General features: G+C 43.9%; 1 protein-coding gene across 5 annotated transcripts; it reads left to right on the forward strand.

The window, feature by feature from the left end:
* The first annotated feature begins 865 nt into the window (after window positions 1-865).
* LOC105758548 (kinesin-like protein KIF21A) lies at window positions 866-24500 on the forward strand. Of its 5 annotated transcripts, none has more exons than XM_041710927.2 (9): window positions 1132-1271; window positions 3945-4041; window positions 4859-4960; window positions 7137-7302; window positions 13038-13058; window positions 17288-17348; window positions 17562-17616; window positions 20377-20594; window positions 24354-24500. In XM_041710927.2, exons 3-9 carry the CDS (start codon window positions 4943-4945, stop codon window positions 24364-24366), a joined length of 552 nt encoding a protein of 183 aa, XP_041566861.2. In that variant the 5' UTR covers window positions 1132-1271; window positions 3945-4041; window positions 4859-4942; the 3' UTR covers window positions 24367-24500. The 5 variants fall into 5 exon arrangements, with proteins under 5 accessions (XP_072776153.1, XP_072776117.1, XP_072776144.1 ...); XM_072920035.1 differs by lacking the exon at window positions 3945-4041 and adding an exon at window positions 1714-3225 and having other exon boundaries at window positions 1144-1271; XM_072920016.1 differs by lacking the exon at window positions 3945-4041 and having other exon boundaries at window positions 876-1271.
* The last annotated feature ends 72 nt before the right edge of the window (window positions 24501-24572 follow it).

Consider the following 24572-nt stretch of genomic DNA (forward strand, 5'->3'; position numbering starts at 1 on the left):
TGGGAATGGGAGCACCTCTATCTCTCTTCAAACTGCTGTGACGAGAAATCAATATTGGGGACTACTTAGATGCCATAATAATGGACACAAATTAAACACATTACATGTAAGATGATGGAGTGGTCGTGATTACTGTGAATTACTACGAACAGATTCAGTGCAACTGCATTGGTGGTCTTGGAAAAAAAGGAATGGGTCTGCGCACGTGTGAGAGAGCGAAGCCCCCGTCTGTCAGCGTGCCAAGGCACACGGTAACCGAGGTCAGTCCGCCTCCTCTGCCGGAGGAAGGGCTGCGGGCTGTCCGGGGCCATCCCCGCGGGGTCCCCTCGCCGTGCCCGCCCCGAGGGCGCCCCCGGCCCGGCGCTCCGGGCCGCTCCGCCGCGCCCCCTGGCGGCACCGGCCCCGCCCGCGCCGCCCGTGCCCCGCCGGCCTCGCGCGTTCGCCGCCCGCGGCTTTTGTGGCGGCGGCCCCGGGATCGCCCCGCGCCGGGCCCGGAGCTCGGCCCGCCCGTGCTGTCCCCAGCCCCGCTGCGGCTGCTCGGGGCGCGGGGACCCGCACACCACTAACGCGGAAGGAGGGGATTCCCCGCGCAGCCCGCGGAACGGGACGGAAAGGCGCGGGAGTTTCCGTGAAAGGCCGAGGGGAAGGCACCGGGGAGGTTCCTCGTTCACTAACGCGTAGGGGGGAGATCCCCGGACAGCCTGCGGGACGGGACGGAGCGGGAGCTTCCGTGCAGGGTCCAGGAGGGAAGAAACCGGGGAGGCGCGGGAGTGAAATCGCTCGGGACTGCACCCTGGGCACGTCCCACCCGGGACACTTCCCGGCCCCGCACGCTTTGGGGTGGCGGCGGCGCCGGTGCCGCGTTTCCCCGCGGGCTCCGCCGCGTCCCCTCGCTGGGGCCGTCGGGCTCCCCGCGCCCGGGGCGGGCACGCGCGGCTCCCGCTGGCGGTGACGTCACGGCCCGCTCCCGGCTCGCCGCTCCAGCCGGCGGGCGCATCCCGCGGGTGCGGAGCGGTGCCGAGCGGAGCTCCGCGCCACGGGCGGCAGCGGCGTCGCGCTGTGGAGGCCGGTAGGCGCCGCCTCCTCCCTCCCTCCCTCCGTCCCTCGTTCCCGCCCGCGCCGCTCTGTCCCATGTTCGGGCTGGGGAAGCCGGCGGGGCAGCAGGAGCCGGGCAGAAGCGGTGGGCTTCCGAAGATGGCGTCCGTGGGGGATTTTAACGTTCTCAGCTCCAGCATCCCGGCCACCAAGGTGGAGCTCTCCGTATCCTGCAGGTACGGAGGCGGCTCACGGCCGCGCCGCCCGCTCGCCCCGCGGCGTCGGAGGGGGCGGACGGGCGGGCGCCCCTCGTCCCGGGCTTGTCAGCGGAGCGGGCAGGAGAAGGCGGCGCGGGACGCGCTCCGCAGTCCCGGCGCTGTGCGAGGCGCTCTCGCTCCTGCCCCCGGAGCGTGCGGAGCGCGGGCAGCTGCCAGCGCGTCCTCGGGCAGAGCCGGGCGCAGCCCGGGGCCGGCTGCCAGCCCGCTGCAGCGCGCTGGCCGCGCACCGGGCGTGTCCGCCGCAGCTGCTGCCGGCGGGCCCGGGGCTGAGCGCCGGCTCCCGCGGCGGCTCCGGGCTCTGCCGAGACGGGCAGCGGCTGCCGCCGCCCCGCATCCTGCCCGCGCCGCCGCCGGCAGCGGGAGTCGCGTCGGTGAGCGCGCGGGGCGCGTTATCCGGCAGGTATTGGACTTCTGGAGCTGTCCCAAGTGCCGTGGTGGGGACGGAGACCGGAGTAATCCTGTCCTGGCTTCTTCAAGGCTCTCTTGCAAAACTTAGGAGTACGGGCATGTTGTGTCGCTCCGTCATGTCTTATCGTAACGCTGCTGCCGAGAAACTGAGGGAATGCCAACCCGTAACACCAAATGCAGTGTCTGTGGGTTTGTTCCTTTGACACTTGTTTATCGGTGTTTCAAAAATCCTATTTTCGCCCGTGATGCAGAGATTTTCTTGTTAAGAGGTCTAAAAAATAGTTTTATTTGTGCGCTGTTTTTATTCACGTCTTCGTTCACATTCCGCGACTTCCTTAAGTATTTCCTAGTAGTTGCAAAGTGGTGACGACTTTCACCAACAGAGTTGGCAGCTTCTAGCGGAAAATTTGAACTGTCCGTGTATTTCCTGACGGGAAATTAGACAGAGTGTCTTCTACAATGCGTTTCATCATTTTATAATGTAGTTCGTCATTTTATAACGTTGCTATTTACCGGTACTACTACCACGATAGAACGGCAGTTCTCTAAACTTAAATTGTCAGACCACTCCCTCTCTTTCCTTAGTAAAAGTATGATTTGATGTTTTATCAAGTGTGGATTTCAAAAGAGGGCTGAAGCTGTGGGAAAATAGAGTAAGATTAAACTTTTAATACTGAAACAGTCACCAGGCTGATGTATTAACACCCCGTTGTACTTGCTGTCTCTGCAAGTTTCACAAGCACTAATTGTTGTCCAAAGAATGGTGTGCTGTAATGTGTAAAAGCAATCCACGACCTTTACTTTTAAGTTCTTCAGATAGCCTGTCACAGTTACAGGTGTCAGAGCATTAATGTTGAATTTGACCCAATTCACTTAGTATGGGAGTTCCTTTAAAACCAGGTATCATTTGTGTAAACCTGCCATGTTTCACAATAATCCATCAGATAGTTACATAGAAATGCAGGTATAGAACATAGTCAGTCGATTCTGACCATTACCATTCTGACTATTACTTGTAGCTAATTTCAGTATATAGTTTACAGCAGAAGTTTTTCTGCGGATGGTGTTAAAAGCCATGTCAGTTTTGTTAAAACTTTTTCAATTGTCTTGATGTCAAGTGCAGAAGGATGGGAATTGCCGTGGAGATTCCTTTCTTCTGTTTGTGCTGAATAACATTTTTTGATTACAAAATTATGCTTCAGAGCGGAGTATAAAGTGAGCGACACTAGGGCAGAGATTAATGGTTAACACATTTGTGATTCATCTGTAAACACATTCATTGGCTAAAGCTTGTGAAATGTGATGTTAAATGAAGTTGTGAAAGACTGCAAGAGCAAACTGCAAAATTCAGAGAATGCTGGAAATTCTTTAATAATTAGCAGTTGTGTATTCATTAATACCTGGAGAGAAATGTTTTTAATAACAGTTTGGGTCATTATGGTTTTTTTCCTTGGTACTTGAAGGGTTGTAGGACCAATTCAGTCACTAATTGACATCAACAATTGTAAGTTGATAAATATAATTTATTCCTAGATTTTTTTTTCTTGGGTTTTTCTTTTTGTTTGGCTTTGGATTTTTTTGTTGATGTGGTGATGTTTTGTGGGGTTTTTTGGGGGGGGTTATTTGTTGTTTTTTTTTTTTTTTCCTTGTAGGATATGAGGGAAATTCTTCCAGTTTGTACAGGTGATGTAACTTGTGGTCAGTGAAACAGTGCAAACTGTTTGTGCCATAAAGTCAATTTGTGACTCTTTTCTTTGTTCTGTCTTTCTGTCTGTCTTAGTAAGGATACAGTTTATATTCCTCTAACTCTCAGTTCCATGTGGTTTCTTTGTCAGCATTTCCCAATTTGCCTGCATCCTCATACTGCCAATGTTGCCAGAGTATCCAGATTCAGCGCTGTGCAGATGGCATTGCACTACTTGATATTCTCCAAGCCACCCTGGTTTCAGGGTCAGGGTCACATCAAGTAGCCTTTAGGAGAAATGCATCTCATGGGATGAGAAATTCTGTGACAACTGTAAAATCCAGAAATGTTTTGGTTGTCAGGCAATGCTCTTTCTGGAATTTCCTTATGACTAAAAGTTTTTTATATCATTCCCATGACTTTTGAATGCCAGCATTAGCTGTAATATTAAAAATGCCAGAAAAGCAAGAAATTAATTTAATTCTAGCTATTACTACTCAGTGCCTTTCAAATAAAAATGTCACAGTTCTTTCTCTAAGATGTAGTTTATCAGGAAGCAGAAGTCTTTGACTCAAGAGCCAGCTCTGCTGTGGCAGAAGAACTTACATATGTATCCCAGAGGATCCTCTGGTGTTGGTAATTGTCCACTACTGTCTGGATCAATTGTTTCAGTCTCCTTCTGCACCCTGTCTCTCCCTTCATCATATGTGCTGAAGGGCATTTAGGGTCTGATGAAAATGTTACTGTCACCTGCCATGCCATCTTTATTTGTTGCTGCCTGGCATAATTTTGGACAATTGTCATGTGGTGAAGGACCAAGACCTTGTCCGTGCAGTCTGTATGGAAGAGTAGAAATAGGCTGCACTCTATCCTTTTACTCACTGTGTTTTCCAGCCCAAAGATTCCTCTTCCACTACAGGGGTGTTTGCACTGCATGCTGTTTGTAGGTCTGTGTCTAGACACGACTCTTCTCTTACCAGCTGTGTGTGTAAGCTTATGGTCTCATGTGAGCTTCAGGTAAGCTTCAGGCCATATGCTTGTCATCCTGTTTTCCCTCTGTTGATGTTTTCCACTGATTCCCATGTAGTTAAGTCTCGGAAAAACTTCATATTCTGTTCCCATTTTCCCTCTGTTAGTACTGTTACTGCGTATTGACCAAAGTAGTTTATCTGATGCTGAGAACCGCAAGATTGTGGTTATTACATACCTTGAAGTCTGTGCTCTGAGTGAGCACACAAAATTCAATGTAGTTTAATGGGTTTAAGTTTTTAATTTTTTTGTTGTGAACTGTATAATGATTGATACCTAAGTTTTAGTGTCAATAGTGTAATGCAAGTTAAGATTGCGAAGCATTTCAGTGTCAAAGCTGATGCTTTCTAGTATGCTGGCAATAAATTAATACAATTCTTCAGACTTTTTCACAATCTGACTGGGCTTATTCTTGCACACATAGGAAGAAGGAGAGACCTTGGATGTAACAGCAGTGATTAATGCTTGCACTCTGACAGAAGCTCGATATTTGCTTGATCACTTCCTTATGATGGGTATCAATAAGGTAATGTGTAAGTGAAGTATGTGTGTGCCAGGACTATGGCATGTGCCAGGAGCAGATATGTTGTGCTGACATAAAGACATGACAAATGTGTGTTAAACAAAGCTAAGCTGGTCAACATTACTGAGTCATGCTGATTCTCAGTGTGAAGGCCCTTGAGATCTGTTGTCCTCTTCAACTTACTGTCTGTTCCTCAACCCCCAGTAGAGCCTTCTTCACTGTATTAATTAGCTCATGTTGTGCTTACAAGAGCACTGACTTTTTGTAATCAAATAAATCTCTATGCTTTTTAACAAACTCCTAAAGAGAGCTTGAGATCTTTTTTCAAAAGACTGGCTCAGCCACCTTTGTACAAATATGAACCTCAAAAAATTTAAGTTACATGTTGATGCATGACATACTTCAGTCTGAGCAGAGCCACAGGGATTCTTCTGAAGATGTTGGGGAAATATGTTTAGTCTCTTATTTTCAAAAATGTTTTTGGCAGCTTATAACCCTGTGCACACATGTATCATGTGCTCTTGCTGCTGCTTTTCTTTCTGTCTCATTGAGTCAAATGAAAGATTTCAATGATACTGAAACTGTCTTTGGGTCAGCCCCCCCAACCAGTTCTCTGGGATTTCTTTTGCATTCTTGATTCATCACTATGCAGGTAATCCAAAAAGTTTGTGGGGAAAAAAAAAAGGGTAAAGAAAATTCCCACAATCACATTGGCTTCTGGAAATTTAAATATTTTTCATATTTTTCAGCCTTTGGATGTGTTCGAATGGATCTTGCAACAGAGTTAATGTGAGAAAAGTGCCTCTGACTCACTCTGTTAACAATTTCTCTTTATTATGATAAAAAGCTCCATTATGTGAAGTATTCTATAATCTTTTTGTTTAGTAATTATCAAGTAGAAAAGCTGAAGGGATACTTTTTTGCAAAATTGGTCATGTCTACTGTCTATTCTATTGTTTGTTTTCACCTGCAGAATGTGTCTGTTGATGTGTAGCTTTAGTTCCATCAAAATGTAGTGTGTCCATTTATTGGGCGATACTCGTTACTCAAGCACTAACACTCAAAGTCTGCTGTTGCCCTAGAAGACTTTGAGGAGATATTTTGTACCTTAATTCTTCCATACTGTTTCTTTTGGAATTTGGAAATCACTTTAGAAACTGTTCCATAAATTTCATTGTCTGTATTTTCTATAACTAAAAACAATTCTCACAAATCCTTGGCTCTTCCAATTGATACAGAAGTTCTCTTAGAATGAATTCTGTCGTAAGTTAGACCATAAGATAATGCTTTTTCTCTTCAAGCCAGGTCTTACAAGCTCTCAGAGAAAAGCATTATACCCTTGATAGCTCAGCTACCTCAGATGGCATAAAATGAGCAGGATGGCTCCTGTGACAGTGTTGGAAACAAAAAGTTTTAATAAAAGGCAAAAATAAAAAAGCTCTTTGCAGAGAAAAGCCGAGTCAGGGCAAGAGGTTCTTGCTCCTGCTAAAACACTTCACAAAAGCGATCAACTTCTTTTGTTCTCTTCTTTTCCAAGGAGTTGCTTAGGTGGGACTTTTTGGCTTCTATCCTTAAGTTTGAGGTGAAGTCCCCAAGGTCCTATGAAGTGTCTTTTAACCAAATTGAGGAGAGAAACTGCAGGGTTTTTTTCCTTTTTAAGGGGACAAAGGGTAACTTGTTTACTCTGCCAACAGGGGGCACATTTCTACAATAAGATCTTTCATTAAAAGCTGAAAGTTCACTGAGTGATTGGGTAGGAAAGATTATGGTTCTGTGTCCCACCCTTCCACCTCCTCCCTTTTTTCTTGCCATAGAGTACCATAGGTAATAATTTTTTAAAAAGTAATTATTTGGGGAAAGTGGAGGTGTTAATCTTTCAGATGCTTGCTATTCTTAAAAATGGCAAAGACTCTGAATTGCACTTGGGAGTCATGTCCCACTTAGCCACTAGATGCATATTTGCAAGGCAGTCTGAAGAATGCAAGTTAAAGGAATGCTTAATGAGTCTTTTTAAAAGGTGAAGGAAAGAAAAAGACCCTTTGACACTTGATCTTCAGGATGTGAGAAGGCAGCTGCAATGTGCACATTGTTTGTGTTTGCATTTTTTAAAAAATGTTGACAATTTTCATTTTGTAAACAAGGGTTGTGGTGAAACATTTGTCATCTTTCTTTCTCTTAGGGTCTCCAAGCAGCTCAGAAAGAAGCTCAGATCAAAGTTCTTGAGGGATGCCTTAAGCAGACAGAAATTACTAGTGCTACTCAAAACCAACTGCTGTTTCATATGCTAAAAGAAAAAGCTGAATTAAATCCTGAACTTGATGCTTTTCTGGGTCATGCTTTGCAAGGTAGTTTTTTCATCTTGTTTTTTGAATAGTCAGCTGCATGTCATGTTTGCCTTTTGTGCATGCTGTACTGGGCATTCTAGACTGTTTATTTTCTGAATAGATGCTGTATTGTAGCATCTTATAGTTCACAATTAACATGTGTGTATGGCGTTTTTAAGTAGACCCTCTCAGCAGTGAAATGTAGGAAACCAATTTTTTTTGTATTGAGATTTTTTAAAAACTCAAATAATCTGCGTGTTATTTTTACAGTCTGGAATTGTTTTAACTTCTGAATGGGAAGCTCAAAAATTCAATCCTGTTCTGTCATCATATACTAAGGATTTTGGATTGCCATTTTATGTTATTATGGCATCTGTTCTACTTCTCATGAGATGATACTAAGAAAAATTTAGAATAAGTTTGGGTACTTTTGTTTTATTTCTTTTTATAAATGGATATTGTTACGAACAAAGGAGCCTTCCTGGTTCCCATGGCAATACGGGGACACTGCTGGCTTGAGCTAAGCACTGATATTGGAATGTTAATTAGCTAATTGCTCCTGGGGATCACCTACACCCCCCACCCACACTGCCATTTTAGGAATGAGATGCAGAATAGAGGAACCAGTGGAGTCATGGGGAGGGGGTTTTGGGGATGAAAACACCCCTAAATGGGGGGCTGGGCACAGTGGAGGGGGCTGGACAGGTGCGCTGGCTGGGGAAAAGGGAACCACATCCCTAGTCGATGTTTGACCTGTCACCATAGCCTACAGAGGACTAGACTGGACTGGGCTGTGGGAAGCAGGACCAAAGAAGCAGCTCTTCCTGGTGTTACCATGAGGAAAGGAGAGGGGACAGTTGCTGATCGGGACTTCAGCTACAGACTGCACACCTCTTCACCCTTTGGCTACCAGTGTGCCATGAAGACTTCAGGGACAGACTCTGCACACCTTCTCCCCCTTTGGCTACCGGAAAAAAGCTACAACAGTGTGGGCAAGCTCTGTGTTGAGCCCCCTGCCCAGCTGATCTTTTTAATAAAGAGCTGAACATTAATAAAGGCATAAGCCCTGTTCATTTCAATTGGGGGCTCGTCCGGGATAGCCACACCTGAAGAGGACCCCCGGACAGCTGGACAGCTTGACCACCTGCTTCGAGGGACCCTCGGGATTTGCTGACTACCTCTGGACCCTAGGATCAGCGTGAGACGAGCAACGCGGAGGATCAATGTGGAGGGGCAACGGATCAGTGTGAAAAACCAGGAGATTGAGTGAGTGAGTGAGTGAGTGAGTGAGTGAGTGAGTGAGTGAGTGAGTAAGTGAGTGAGTGAGATGGGGGCCGGCAGCTCAGACCCCCGAAGTGAGAGGGACCCGCTAGTACTGCGTTTCCCGACTTCTGCAAAGGGGCCGGCCGGGAACAGGGGGAAGCAAGTAGAACAGAGGAGTGACTGAGGTGTCTCCTTAGAGGTAAAGGCCCTCCTCTGGGCGTGTGAAGGTTCTCTAGGTGGGCATGTCCCTGACAGGCAGGACAGGATAACAGGGCAGGTGAGATGTCCCTGGCAGGTGGGGCAGGATGTCCTGGCAGGCGGGAGCGGCAAGTTCCGCCAGGCAGAGGGCATATCCCCGGCACGCAGGATGGGATAAAAGGGCAGGTGGAATGTCCCTGGCAGGTAGGGCAGGATGTCCCTGACAGGCAAAAACTAAAAGTCCCCGGCAGAGTACGTAGGGGAAATGTCCCTGGAAGACAGGGCAGGATGTCCTTGGCAGAGCAGGTAGGGGCAGGTCCCAGGAAGCAGGAGGCATGTCCTGGCAGGTAGGGGCATGTCCTGGCAGGCAGAGGGCATATCCTGGCAGGTAGGGGGCATGTTCTAGTAGGCAGAGGGTATATCCTGGCAGGCAGGGGGCATGTCCTGGCAGGCAGGCATGAACCTAAGTAAGCAGAAAGCCAAAAAGGCAAGTAAGCAAGCAAGTAAAGAAGCGGATAGGAAAGCAAGCAGGCTAAGCCTAGTAGGGGAGTTAGGCAAGGAGGGGCTGTTACGGTGAGCTCATGGGCACCCTTTTGCCCCCCCCTTTTCCCCGGGACCCTGTGACTCTGATCAAGATAACCCCTGGATCCTCCTTCCTGCCCCAACGGGGTTGGCGGAGAGCCAGGAAAGCCCACCCTGTCCAAAGTCTATATAGACCCCTGAGAATTCCTGTTCTTCCTCTTTTGCCCCGCTCTCACATGGACACCACAGAATAAAGAGAGCTGTTCCAACACCCTGGGGTAAGAACCTCTTTTGAATATTTATCCCTCTCCTGGTATTCCTCCCCTCACAGCCTCTTATCTCTGAGCTAGTCGGATTCTTTGGGGGGCTGCGTAGAGGGGGGGAAAACTACAAGGGGCTTGGCTGGAGTTTGAGTGTAAGGCTCGGCAGGGAGACCAAGCTTCTTAAGCATAGTAAGAAAGTTGGGCAAAAGGCCAAGTAAGAATTGGAGCGGGACTTAGCAGGGGTCCAAGCCTAGAAAGTCCAGCAAGAAGTCCAAAAACTTAGGCCAAAAAAACAAGAGAACAGAAGACAATGGATGTGAGTGTGATTAGTGGTTATCCTGGCCAAAAAACAATGTAAAATGTCCAGAGTAGTACCAAGAGTGGGAGTTTAGTTAAAAGAGATTAAGTTCAGTAAAGAGATTTAAAATACTAAGTTGTGGGAAAGAGCCAGATGAACTTTAGTTGCATATCAGTGTATTCCATTTTAGAGAGAGGCACCATTTAAGGTATTTTTTTTTTTTCTTTTCTTTTTGAGGCCTGAAAATGGGAAGAGGTTATAGGAAAGGAGCGGATCCTTCAAAAGAGAAAGCAAAGAGAATTCCCCCTAGCAGCCCCTTGGGGCAATTGTTAGACCAGTGAGATTCTTGAGAGGCCACAAAGGGTCTAGACAAGAGTAAGATGATACATTACAGTATAGAAGTATGGCCAAAGTTAAAATTACAGGGAGAGTGGCCATGGTATAGGACCCGAGATCAGTGTATGTGTCATCAGGTAAACCAAGACCTAGAAGCCATAAGAGTATATTTAAGGAGGGAAGAAGAAAAAGCCAAAAATAAAGCTAGAATTATGGTTGCAGTTGCTCGAGAACGTATAAGAGCAGTCAGATCACCAGCACTGCCGTCTAAGTCAAGTTGGAATAGACCAGGGCCATTACCAGAAAAAAAAGTAGAGACCAACCAGCATCATCATATGAAACAAATAAGAACTTTAATGAGTTCAGGAAACCTGAGGCTTCACAAGCAACAGGAGGTGCTATTACTGTGGTGAGATAGGACACCTTAAAAAGAATTTTAAGAAGTTTCAGTTTGATGAGGCAATGCATAAAGAACAAGAAGTCTTAGAAGAGATTTCAAGGGGAGACGACTAGGGGTGTCAGGGGCTCTATAAGTTAAGGGATCCAATGAACCATCAAGAAGAGCCCTTGGTAAACTTTGAAGTAGGTGCCCACTATGAAGAATTTGAGTTCTTAGTTGACACAGGGGCAGATAAGTCCAGCATAAACAAGTTACCAGTAGGAGTCACCATTGGAAAGAAAGTTTGTGAGGTTTTAGGGGCGGAGGGAAGGCCATTTAAAGCATTTATAGCTGAAAATATAGAAATCAAGGGGAATTCTAGACAATATTTGGCAGACTTTATCTATCTGCCAAACTTAGGAAGTAATCTCTTGGCAAGAGACTTGCAAGTCCAGCTGGGGGTAGGGATCATCCCACGAGATGGAAGGATGGTCGTCCAGGTCATGAATTGACCCACTGGGGAATCCAAGGTTTGTGCGACCATTTTTTACGGGAGAATTTACGTATTAAGAGTGTATGACCCGGCAAAGGCAGTCACAAGAGGGTGTGTGATTTGCCTGATGAAAACTGACCAAAAGGTAATGAGAAAAACAGCACATGGGGGAGGAAAACTGGCTTTAAGACCTTTCCAAAACATACAAATAGATTTCACTGAAATGCCCTCTGTGCAGACGTACAAACATTTACTAGTGATTGTAGATTACCTCACTCACTGGGTGGAGGCTTTCTCAACAAAAAAGGAAACCGCGCAAGAAGTTGCAAAAATAATCTTAGAAAACATCATACCTCCATATGGGCTAGTCAATAACATTGACTCGGACCAAGGTCCACATTTTGTCGCTCAAACTTTGCATCAAGTAACAAAAGCCCTGGGGATAAACTGGAGATTGCACACCCCATGGTATCCTCAAAGCTCGGGAAGGGTAGAAAGGATGAATAGAACTCTTAAAAATATGATAACCAAATTAATTGAGGAGACAAAAATGAATTGGCTCAAGTGTTTACCTCTTGCACTCTTACAAATGAGAACAAGACCTCGGTCTGACATAGGGGTCTCTCCCTATGAAATGATGTTTAGACTCCCTTTTCTAATCACCCCTTTCAGTACTGCAGATGATTTAGAAGGGGAGGCAGCAACTCAGAAATATTTTAAAATCATAGGAAAATCCCTAGAAAGCCTCAGAAAGAAGGGGTATCTCCCGCAAACCTCCCCTCTGGATGCCAATGCCCACAACATCAGTCCCAGGGACTGGGTGTTAATAAAGTCCTGGAACACCACCACTTCATTAAGCCCCAGATTCAAAGGACCTTTCCAGGTGCTACTCACCACACACTACAGTGCAAACCCAAGAAAAAGGCTGGACCCCTGTCACCAGAGTAAAAGGACCAGCGCCACCCCCAGACACCAGACTAGACCCAACAGGGTCACCCACCTCCTCTTGTGCATGGACGGTAATTAAGGGACCAGAAGACTTAAAATTAACTTTAAAGAAGACTTGCTAGAAACTGATATACAGTAGAGTGTTAATAACTGTTTCTGAGGTTAAGTACCATAGTGAAAGTTTAAATACTTTGTAACTGTTTAATAAGAATAGGTGTCCTTTAGCCAAAGAAGTTTAAAAAAAAATTTAGTTAAAATATTATTAAGTCTTACTTTGTTTCTAGAGATTAGAAGAATTACCAAAAGAAACTAACCCTCAAAAGCCAGAGACTGTAAATTGACGCGGGCTTAAGCCCGATCAAAGAAATAGAAGAGGGATTTGTTATGAACAAAGGAGCCTTCCTGGTTCCCATGGCAATACTGGGACACTGCTGGCTTGAGCTAAGTACTGATATTAAAATGTTAATTAGCTAATTGCTCCAGGAGATAACCTACACCCCCCCACCCACACTGCTATTCTAGGACTGAGATGCAAAATAGAGGAACCAGTGGAATCATGGGGAGGGGGTTTTGGGGATGAAAACACCCCTAAATGGGGGGCTGGGCACAGTGGAGGGGGCTGGACAGGTGCGCTGGCTGGGGAAAAGGAAACCACATCCCTAGTCGATGTTTGACCTGTCACCATAGCCTACAGAGGACTAGACTGGACTGGGCTGTGGGAAGCAGGACCAAAGAAGCAGCTCTTCCTGGTGTTACCATGAGGAAAGGAGAGGGGACAGTTGCTGATCGGGACTTCAGCTACAGACTGCACACCTCTTCACCCTTTGGCTACCAGTGTGCCATGAAGACTTCAGGGACAGACTCTGCACACCTTCTCCCCCTTCGGCTACCAGAAAAAAAGCTACAACAGTGTGGGCAAACTCTGTGTTGAGCCCCCTGCCCAGCTGATATTTTTAATAAAGAGCTGAACATTAATAAAGGCATAAGCCCTGTTCATTTCAGATATGTTTTGATTGGAATGTTGCTTTTTTTTTCCTCGTTGCTGTATTTACACAGACCTAGATAGCATACCACTGGGTAAGTACGTTTAGCTTTCTATGTACTGTACAGCTGCATGAGTTACTAACTCATTCATGTTCACTAACTGATGCATCTTAGAATTTGTGAGTCTGTGAAATTTGCATGAACTGTTCTGTAAATGAACTCATTATCATGAGCTTAAAGAGCATTTCTTCCTTTCTGAAACCACTCCTAACTCTCGTGGTAATAGCCCTTGTGGTAGTTAAAAGTGAAGACAGTAAGCAGAGCCATATTTCAAATTTATAACTTGGTGCTTGCGAGCCCAGAGTATGTTCAGACTACATAGAATTATTTTGTGATATACTACTGTTCTGACAAATTCTGCTCATCTTTTTAGGTTTGGAAAAAAGGCAATTCTTAACTTGCAGGTAATTTTTAACCTTTTGCAAATAGCTCATTTTGTAATGTAAATATTGTACAGAATGCAGGATCATATCCCACTTTTTCAATTGTGTTTAAGTTACTGACTTCACTGATTTTGAGATAAAAGTTGCTCTTATTGTTGTTGCTTTGAAGTTATTCCCAAATGAATTAAGCTTATTTTCTTCCCTCCAAAGAATTTTCTATATTTGGAACTTGAGAAAAATAATCCTGTTACCAGTGATAATTCCTTTAGTGTTGTCTTGTGCTGCTTTTAATCACATTTTGCTGTCCTGTGCTAGTTTGCACAGCATTTCAAAGCACAAAACTGCATGGAAGTGTATAGATCATAATGTAAAGATGGTGAGAACTTGGCCAGCTTCCTGTCAGGTGACACTTGAAAATCTGTGTCAGGGGATCTTGCTGCCTGCAGCCAGTTATTTATTCAGGAACCTCAGTGGTTTGTAATATCATGGTGTCTCTAGAACAGGCTTTTAACGTGTGTGCATGTTCACCCCTGTTGGAGCATTGTTCCTCCTGACAGCATTGCATTTTCTTTAGCTCTGGACAGGCTTTTACTTATTAAAATTATCTGAAACATATGAAAAAAAAACCATGTACTAAATGTATTGCACAGTAGATCTGTAATAAAATTCTTCATAGAGTGTTTTCTTGTTAAAGAAGCTTTTTAACACTTTGCAAGCATGACCTGAAGCTGTAAGAGTATCTAAGCCAGCCAGGAATCTGCTAACACTTTATAGGAAGGAAATGTAGCTGAATATGCTGCACTAACCTTGGTCCAAGACTGTTGGTAGTCTGTGTTTTGTGGCTCACTAGTGACCAAACCTTTTGAGCTGCAGGGAGTTCAGACATCACTGTAGTGAGGCTTTGATGCTGGGATTCCCAGCTGGTTTGCAGGGATTCTTGTTGGTGCAGGGCCTGGCAGAGTTCCTGCAGGTAGAATGTGGGTGGCAGCAGATCCTGAGATCAATCTCATCAGGATGCCTGACATCTCAGTGTTGGAGCACAGACAGCCCTATCCCAAGCAAAGGGATTGCACTTCCATGGTATTTGTGATTCGCCCTCTTGATGCCTGCTTTCAGATCCACCATCTTCAGAAGTTCTTAGCCATTTAAATACACTTGGCTCAGAAGAGCTTGAACATTCCCCAGTGTAGTTATGCACTTGCATTCAACTGTAGACAAGAAGAAGTTTCAGTCTGCAGCAAAGTACATCATAGCCTCAGGTTTTGACTTGAATGGACTTTCAGTGCACATTCACCTTGGTGGATGAGCCAGCTGCCATTCACTATCCCATCTGCTCTTGTGAAGAGTTAAAATGACCATGAAATTGAGTTTTGAATATTGCTGAATTGACTCCTCTTTGAGGAGCTGTGGTAGATAGGGACAGGTGAGCGGAAGATCTCGGGATGTGACGGAAAGAAAGACCCTTCCCCCCTTCTCCCTGCTTCACGTTATCTATCACCCCCAGAACATGTAACCACACCTAACCCAGTAGTTTTCCACTCCCGACTAACCCAGAGACCCTACCAACCCCCTGCTGACGTAGCAAAGTCCCCCAAGACTATTTAAACCCATGAGATAATATAATAAAGGCTTTTCGACCGTCCACCACATTGGTGTTAGCGTGTTGTTGTTAGCCCGAGTAGCCCGGACAAGGCTGGGCTGCCGTGCTGTCGCCTTGCAACCAGGTCGCCGTTGCCTCCCCTGAAGGCAACAAGGAGCTGTGGAAGCTGCTTTTACTTCCCACCTGTGATGTATGGACATTCACAGATGTGAGTCACAACCACCTATGTGCAGATTTTGAGAGGGCTGGTCAAATGGCATTTCCTCTGGGTGAACTGTTCTGGTGTATGGCATTATTCTGGTACCGTCCAGTTGCCACTGCATGAGGATGAAGACGAATAATCAGAAAATTCTCCACCTGTTCTGCAAGCAGTGGTTGGATAGCTGCTAGCAGCTATCTCTGCAAACATTACTGTCTTTACTAACTTCATTTCTCCTTTCATCTCTTCCAACTCTTGCAGAATCTTGCTCTTTCTACCTTTTTGTTGATTCTGTGCACTGGTCTCTATCTCAGGGCTTTGGGTAGTCTTCCTGTGTTGAATTGCAGGCAAACTGAAGAAACTCATCAGGTCACATAAGAGTGAGCCTACAAATAAAATCCCACCTTTTGTGGTCATTCCACACTTTCTACTTAGTTACCTGTAAAAAGAGATCACAAGTTCTTTATGAGTACTGGGATGAGGTAACATAATTCTAATAGGAATCCTATATTTTTTAAAAATGCGTTTATTTTAGAGATTCTGCTTTTGTCTCACCAAGAGGAGCAGTAGTCTAAATCCCCACTTCTGCAGGAGGCATATAATAATAATAGCAATAATAACAAGACTAATGACAGTAATGATAATAAGTATTGAAAGGTTTTAATCTGGCCTCAAATCCATGATGGAACAAAAAAAAAAACCCTGAAAATTCAGAGTGCTACTCCTGTGACCCTGCTTTCTTTAGAATATTGTTCTGTTTCTGATAACTAAGATTACATTGTTAAGATTAAATCAGCAGTTTGGTAACTCTGAAGCACATTATTGGTGTTGGTTCTAGGTTGATGGTTTTAACTTTTTCAGGGAGCACGTTTAGATGCAGCAAACACAAAAGGCAGTATTTTCCTTCTCTTTTTTACATTCCTTCTCAAATTTCAGCTGAAAACTGGATATCTTTCCTCTCTTTCTCCAAAGCAAGAACTTGCACTTAAAACATATACATGAACAAACCTGTTCTCATATGGGTTACAAATATATTTGTTCTATGCATTGCAAATGGTATCTGCTTTTTAACAGAAAGTAAGTAAAGAAACATAGTGTCTCTTCTAGTAAAGAGGTGCAATGGAATGTCATTGCAAGGTTATTTAGTCCTTAATATTTCATGCGTATGTTCAAAAATGAGGGACTTTGCCTGCAAAAATGTGTTACCGATGTCTTTGATCTATGCCTAAGATGTAATATTAGAATAACATGCAATTTAGGGGATTTGCTTTCCCAGCAGTTTGGAACGGATTGTACATGTGCCCTTGACTCATTGTCTCAGCTAAATGTTTCGCACCATTTGCATGCAGACGTGTCAATTGGATGTTTGACAGTGTTAGTGTGTGACATGCATGCTGGGTTTGTCTTCTGTGGACAGGTTTGTGTACCCATTTTTGCTTCAGGAACATTTCTACTAAGCAGCTTCCTTTAAAAATTAATCTCCTTTTACAAAGCCGTTCTATAGTATTAAGTGGTAGCATCATCCTCTTTGGAAATGAATCCTTATATACTAGTGAAGTGCTTGCTTCTTGTCAGCTCAAATGCTTGGTGACATTCTGTATCAGAGGAGGCTAAGCCTCAGCTCACTAGCTAGTTAAAAATATAATTTTCTTTTTCATTATAGCCAGGCTGATTCTGTCTTGGAGCAAGAAGATGAAAAAAAAGAGGAGAAAGAGACATTCTTACTGTCCATTGATTTACATTCCATATCGTCCATGTCTTGCAGATAATTTTCTTTGCTTTATCTGCTTTCTTACAGATTTCCTTCTAGAATTTCTGGTTTTCTATCATCTCTCTTGCTGCGGTACAGTAGACAGAGGACCATTTTTGACACAGTATGCCTAGGTGTATGATGTATTTAGATTGTATGAGAATAATTACTTTAGGTATCAGGAAAATTCAGTGGGGGCTGGATAGAAAAGAGTCACGATATGTTGCAAATGCCTTTCAACATTGTCTGAGTTGCTTTGTATAGCAGCTAAAGCCTTCACATCCTGTTGTAGAGGGACAGACTAATGTTATTCTTCTGGAAATTTTCTAGAAAACTTGGAAGATAGTACTGATGAGGATCCCCCATTGCATAGTCCTGGAACAGAAGGAAGGTGAGGAAATCTTTGTTACTACCAATTCTAGAAAAATTACTGTAATTTCCTCCTTTTGTAATGCAGACTCATATATCCATTAGAAAGTATCTCTAACATCGTTTCATTATACTTTGCCCACAATTTCAGTAGAAAGAAGAGTAAAATTAAAATACACACCTGCCAATCTGCAAAAAGTATGACTTTCTAATTTGGATGCAATTTTTCTTTTAGTTCAGTATCTTCAGATCTCTCGAACCTTTGTGGTGAAGTCAAGCCCAAAAGCAAGGTAGGATGTATAAGGATGATGATGATAATTCTTCTAAGTGATTCCATGAATCTATAATAATTCATCATTGTCGTGGTTTGACAAAGAAAAGAATTTTCTCAGGAGGAAGAGGGTCAGGCCAATCAGGGGTCAGGGTTGGATATTGGCGTTTGGGCTGACCACTGAAGGTTGGACACACCTCTGAGAACATAGAGGGGTTAAAAGCAGAACTCCCAGGGGAACTGGCTCTCTTTGGTTCCGGTCATCAGAGAGTGCAGACTCTTCCCTTCCCAGCCAGGTGGCTGGGTGGGGAGGGGAGCCACGCAGCCCAGGTTGAGTTAGGCAGAAGGGTGGAGGGGCTGGAACTGGCTCGGGCTCCCTGCGGATGGAAGGGTGGAGGAAATCTGGGATGTTTCTGTTCCCCCCCCAGAGTCTCTCTGGAGAGTGAGAGAAAGAGACCGTGACAGTGCCAGCAGTACACCGGCAGAGGAGGTGGAAGGGGGAATAGGTGGGAGCTGGAGGCCTGGGCCAAGAGCCATCCAGGGAGTCGGGACTTTTAACCCTGTCTTGGGAAATGAGGGCTTTGTGAAATATCCTCCTCAATTTGAAAGAGAAGAAGAGAGACAGCCTGGGACCTGAGATGTTAGGAAAAGAAGGTTGCAGGGGAAGATGATGGAGGGGCTTTTGGCTGGACTTTTTCTTGTTAACCATAGACTGAACCGATTTTCTCCTCCAAGAGAGAGACTGTATTTTAGGAGGATGCATGGTGAGCCAAGAGACCTGCTTCAACAGCTGAGAAAAAGACAGGAGTGGAGTGAACAGAGGAAAGTTGAGGAGGGTTGTGGTGATGCCCCCTGTCTTCAGAGAAGAAGAAGAGAAGAAGAGCTCTGTTCTTGGACCCTGGGCCCCAGGCGGAAATGGGGGGGACTGCGATCCCAAAAATGAAAAACTGAACTGTTGTTTTTTTTCCTCTTGGCATAGCATCCTTGAAAAGAAAAATCCTAGGAACAGTCTGTCCATACATAGTAGTGAGAGCACTGTGCATGCAAAGGAGAGTGTCACACTGGCAGATTCTTTCTGGGCGGTGCCAGGTGTGACTTGGAAACACAAGAGGTGGCAATTGTGTTTCTTGGCAGGTCTACGGCACAGAAGGGACTCCTCTCTCCCTCAATGGACTGAGAATTGATTATCTGAAGGGCGGGAACCTGATTGGGGGTCCAAGTAGGGTCTCACTGTGGTTTGTTTGAATTGGGCGGGGGGGGGGGGGGGGGGGCAGTAGGAATGTTTTGGAAGGTTTTCATTTTGGATTTAGTGTGGTTTTTTTCTTTCTTTTTCCTTTTATAGCAGTAGTAGTTTAATAAAGTTTCTCCTTTGTTATTAAGCTTGGGCCTGCTCTGCTCTGTTCCAGATCGTATTTCACAGCAATCATTTGGGGGGTTGCATTTTCATGGGGGTGCTGGCATTGTGCCAGTGTCAAACCATGACAATCATTTAATGATACCTTCTGGTATCATTAAAAAAAACCTATTGCTTTGCCCAAGAGACTTCAATGAATGAAGATGTGCAAAAGGTGAACTGATGTACTTTACATATGATTTGTGTGCCATATGATTTTGTGTGACACTCCTCTCTAAGAAGCAATGATAAAAATAACTTCTTCCGTATTTTGGGGTTAAGCTATTAGAATTCCAGCAAGAGATGTGTTCTTCCAGTTACTTGCACTCCCAACTGCTGTAGTTTTGCATATTAGTATTAGGCTACAGTTCAATGCTATTGCCAGTGGGAACTGTGGACATGCTTATTGTTTGCGATTTGTCACAGATATCTTGAAGTTTATGAAACAAAAGTTTGACCTCCAGGATCTTAATTATATATCTAGGTTGACTACAGTTTAATATTAATGGCAGTGGGAACTGGAAATGTGCACTGATGGCAATTTTGCTTCTGTGCTAACAGGAGCACAAACATAGTTTGGAAAGTAAATAGAAGCTTAGTCTCCAGTTTTCCAAGTGCAGTTGGCTTTGGAAGAAACCATCTGTGTTGGCTGTTGAATTATTTGGTAACATTCCTTGTTGTGCAGCTTTTTGGGCTGTTTAACTAAGTGAGTTTGGTCCAAAAATGCAATGAAATAAGCATATCATTTTTGTAATGGCTCCTTTCTGACTGGATCTTTGTCTTCCCTGTTGGTCTTTCTTTCCCTGAGGACTAGATCTTTAATTCACTGTAAAATCACACCTAACATGTATGATCCATTTTTTACAAATTACTGTGTTGCACAAAGTTGTTGTGAGTTTTTCTGTTGTTTTCAAATTGTTGAAATGCTGAATGAATTTTAATTCATGTGGACTTTTGAGGTGACTTAAACAAAGAAGAAGCAGAGTTTGTATATGAGAAGAAGCATTGATGTTAGAAGTCACACCAGTATAATTGTAGCTCTTTAAATTGACACTTTGCTTTATTCCTCTCTGCTTTATAACATTTCATTTGGATAAACCATAGGTAAGTAATATTGTACTCCTGTAGTATTGACAGGCAGCTGGTTGTAAGAATATAGTTGGAAACCAGTTGTCAAATCAGTGGTTTGACATTGAATTGGAATTGCCTCCTCTGAAGTTGTTGCCCAAAAGCAGAGACGAGCTTCTTGGTTTAGTTTCCAAAGGCAATTGCCAAGAGTTTGAGGGGGATGCTAATTGCCAGCTAATAATGATAAGCTTGAGTGTAGGACTCTTGACACACACCACTGCATGTTGAAGAGGCAGTTTGGTTTTTGTCTGTCTCCAGGCCCGCCGCAGGACCACCACCCAGATGGAATTGCTGTATGCAGCCAACAGCGACCTGGTCTCCGACAGTAGCGCTGCAGACTCTGCCTCGGCTGGCTCTGCCGCGTCAGCTGCAGAAACCCAAGAAAGTGGGGTGGCTGCTGACACACATGATGCTTCTGCTAGGGACAGAGAGTTTATACCCCCACCACCTGGCTTACCTTCTAAGATAGGCAGCATGTAAGTTTGGCCATGCTGTACTAATTATCCTTTGCTTTTAAAAAAATGCATGTCGCCAATTTCTTGTAATCTATTATCTTAACTTTACAAATGAGGTTAATATACTTGAAACTTACTAAATAATCCTGACAAAGCTCCTTCCTTTTTACTATCACCACTCTAGAAAGTGTAAACGCAGTCTTGTAAGTACTGTGATTCTTATTGAAGATGTAAGTTCTGTTAAGCTGCTTTGTTATTATAAGTGTGTTCTATGTAGAGGGGAAAACCCCTCTAATACCTTGAATGCTATATTACTGCTATGGGAAATGCACATTCTAGGGAGATAGTGAGAATCTGATTAGAACAGCAGTGAGATTTAAAACAAACAAAATAACAACACACAACCCAAAAACTCGAAAACTTTATAATGGTATTTGTGTATGGTTCTAATTATTAGGAAAAATCTTTCTGTGAGTTGTCTTGTATGGATTGTGCATGAAATAAAGAAGTCTGTGCAACAATGGAATATTCAAGTAAAAAGTTGAAAGGAAAATGTTAGATATTATGAATCCTCAAAAATCCTTCCTGTTTGCAGATTGGAAACTTACCTGCAGAAGAATATCTCAAGTATCTCTTGATTCTAAACAGAACTAAAAATATTTTTGTCTTTTTACTTTTGGACCAGCAGATATCTCTCACATGCAGTCACACTATTTTTTTCTTTTCACTTGCTCTTGCTGTTCATTTTATATCTACCACTACCACTGCTAGATATTAGCCAATCACTGCAAGAGACCCTTTTCTTGGCTTTTTAGGTAGTAGCTCCTATGTTGCACAAGCTCATGTGTAAATTCAATGCACCTCCCACATTCAGTGATCTGGAAATCAGTGTCCTGTAGCTATCTTCATGTTACAGGTTCTGGAGTCATGCATCATTTAATCTTCATCTGTCCTATTTGCATAATATTTCTACAGCAGTCTCTGCCTAATGTACATTTGCAATTTGTATTTTTTACTATGTGTTTCTGGCATGTACTAATATTCAGGTGTGGTTTCTGTGGCTATTCTACTAGCTGGCTGTTAAAAATACCAAATCAGACACTTTGAGTTGGCAAAATTTTGATCTTGCAGGTTTTAAGCCAACATTTCAACATTTGTACAAGCATATACAACCGCAAAAAGGACATTGATTTAGATTTTGAAATAATATTTAGTTGATTTCTGTTGAGATTTTGAATTTAGTGGCTATGTGAGGGGAAAAAAGGGCATGTTATAAAATTTTATTTTATATCTATATTTGCATTCTAAAAGTTTGGTAGTTTTACCTTTTTGAAGTCTTATCCTAGCTTTTTAAACTTATGGGAGAATTTTTCCTGCAAATATTTTTTGAGGGGAGTTTACCAAGTATGCTTTTACTCAAGAGTGTAGACAGTTGTTTAATTAAATGAAGTTACATCTTTTGGAAATTGTTGCTGAAGCAGAAAATCTCAGCTCACTGACACCAGATAATACTTGCACACAAATTCAGAAATGCCAGTAAGCTCTCATGGGCATTGCAGATCTTTGATCTTGGTAGTTGGTGTTTTAGTGTGGCAGGCAGGTCTTGCTACACTTACCATCATGCTATCATAACTAGAGTCTATACATGAAGCTTTCTCTTCATCTTTTCAGTACTTATTTCAGTATAAATGCATGTCTAAAATACATGGAGTGATACAGACATGGTGCAGCAAGGAGAGTTTCCTGTTCTTGCCAATAGTGTTGCAGATTTCTTGAAAACTTCTATGCATTTGGAATTTTAACAGATCAAAGGTTGTAGTATTTAAATTCCTTTGCTATGAAATCAAAAGAGTGATTAGAGCACTCTCTGCTGGGATTTTCAGAGGCCTCCAAAACATGGAAGAGTTTGGGTCCCTTCTCACCTTTGTAGTTTTGTTGTGTCAGTTTGAACTCGGCCATGCTAAGTCTCAAAACTCGTCCTGAGCTATGTTTTTGATAATGAATTATTGAATTAAAAATTGGATTCTTCTCTCCATCTATCATCATCCACACTTTATAGTCTCTAAATTGTCTGCATTTTCACTAGCCTTAAGATTTTTATTCTTTTAAAATGCTTCGGAAGCTAATATGCAGATCTTGAAAGCACATTTAATGATTAACCTTGCTTAGTTTTGGTGATGACAGATGCCTATGTGTATTTGTCGTGGTTTGACACGGAAAAATAATTTTTCCGGAAAGAAGAGGTCAATTTGGACATTGACCAATTGAAGGTAGACACGCCTCTGAGAACACAGAGGGGTTAAAAGCAGAATTCCCAGGAAAACTTGCTCTCTTGGGTTCCGTCAGCAGTCAGTGCAGACTCTCCCCTGCCCGGCCACGAGCTGGGTGGGAGAGGGGAGAAGCCATGTGGCCTTCGGAGGTAGGCCCAAGGGTGGAGGGGCTGGAACTGGGCTGGCCCCCTGAAGATGGAAGGGTGGAGAAAATCTGGGATGTCTCCGTTCCTCCCCCCCAGAGTCTCTCTCTCTCCCAAGATAGAAAAAGAGACGGCGGTGGTTTTGCCAGCAGTTCACCGCGGGGAAGGAGAACAGCGAGGGGGGCCGCAAGGTGCCCAGCTGCCTGTGGGAGCTGGAGCCTGGGCAGCGAGCCATCTCTGGGAGTCGGGACTTTTAACCCTTCCTGAGAAATGAAAACTTTGTGAAATTTTTCTCCTCCTTGGTTTGAAAAGAGAGGAAGAGAGACAGCCTGGGACCTGGGATGTTGGAAGGAGAAATTCTAGGTGGGAGGAGATGATGGAGTGGCTTTTGGCTGGACTTTTTCTTGGTAGCCACAGACTGAACTGATCTTCTCCTCCAAGAGAGACTGTATTTTAGGAGGATGCCGGTGAGCCAAAGAGACCATGCTTCAGCTGGGAAAAGACAGAAGTGGAGCGAACAGAGAAAAGTTAAGGAGGTTTGTAGTGGTGCCCCCTGTCTTCGCAGAGGAAGAAGAGAAGAAGATTTTTGTTCTTGGACCCTCGGCCCCAGGGGAAAATGGGGGGGGACTGTTGGTCCCAAAACATGAAAAACTGAACTGTTGTTTTTTCCCCTCTTGGCAGGGCATCCTTGAAAGGAAAAATCCTAAAAAGCAGTCTGTCCATCCATGCATTGGTGGTGAGAGCACTGTGCATGAAAAGGAGAGGGTCACCACTGGCAAACTTTTTTTCTCCGGGCGGTGCCATGTGGTGATATGGAAGCACAGGATGTGGCAGCTGTGTTTCTTGGGGGGTCTGTGGCACCTCTCTCCCTGCAGATGGACTGGGTGTTGATTATCTGGAGGGTGGAAACCTGATTGGGGTCCAGATTGTGTCTCACTGTGGTTTGTTGGAGTTGGGTGGTGGGAGGAGGAATGCTTTAGAAGGTTTTCATTTTGAATTGTGTGTGTTTCTTTTTTTTTTTCCCTCTTTTATAGTAGCATAGTGGTAGTAGTTTAATAAAGTTTTTTCTTGTTATTAGGTTTGGGCCTGCTTTGCTCTGTTCTCGATCACATTGCACAGCATTCACTTGAAAGATTGCATTTTCATGGAGGGCACTGGCATCATGCCAGTGTCAAACCATGACAGTATTTTTTAAGAACTACTTTATTTGCTGTTTTTCTGTAGTGCCTACAGAAATTGAGGAAAATGTATGAGTGCAAATAAATGGATTTATTTTAATTAACTGTGTTTAGGAAAAGCACAAGATTTTTCAGGTTTTTTTTAAATTATTGTTAATATTTTCCCCCTTTTTGTTTGTCTTTATTTAGATCGTACCTGTAAAGTCTGGAATCTGGTAATTGGACATGAGATTATGTCTTTAGGGGATCATCCAAATAATGTAGTTTCTATTAAATATTGGAAGTACAACAGGTCTTCACAGTTTCAACCTCCTATATCAAGGTGTGGGACATCAGAGATTCTGCAAAGTGTATTTGGACGTTGACGTGAGTATGCTGAGCCTCAGATGCCAAGCATTAAGATGAGTC

Source organism: Taeniopygia guttata, chromosome 1A, assembly GCF_048771995.1.
Source record: "Taeniopygia guttata chromosome 1A, bTaeGut7.mat, whole genome shotgun sequence".
Classification (NCBI taxonomy): Eukaryota; Metazoa; Chordata; class Aves; order Passeriformes; family Estrildidae; genus Taeniopygia; species Taeniopygia guttata.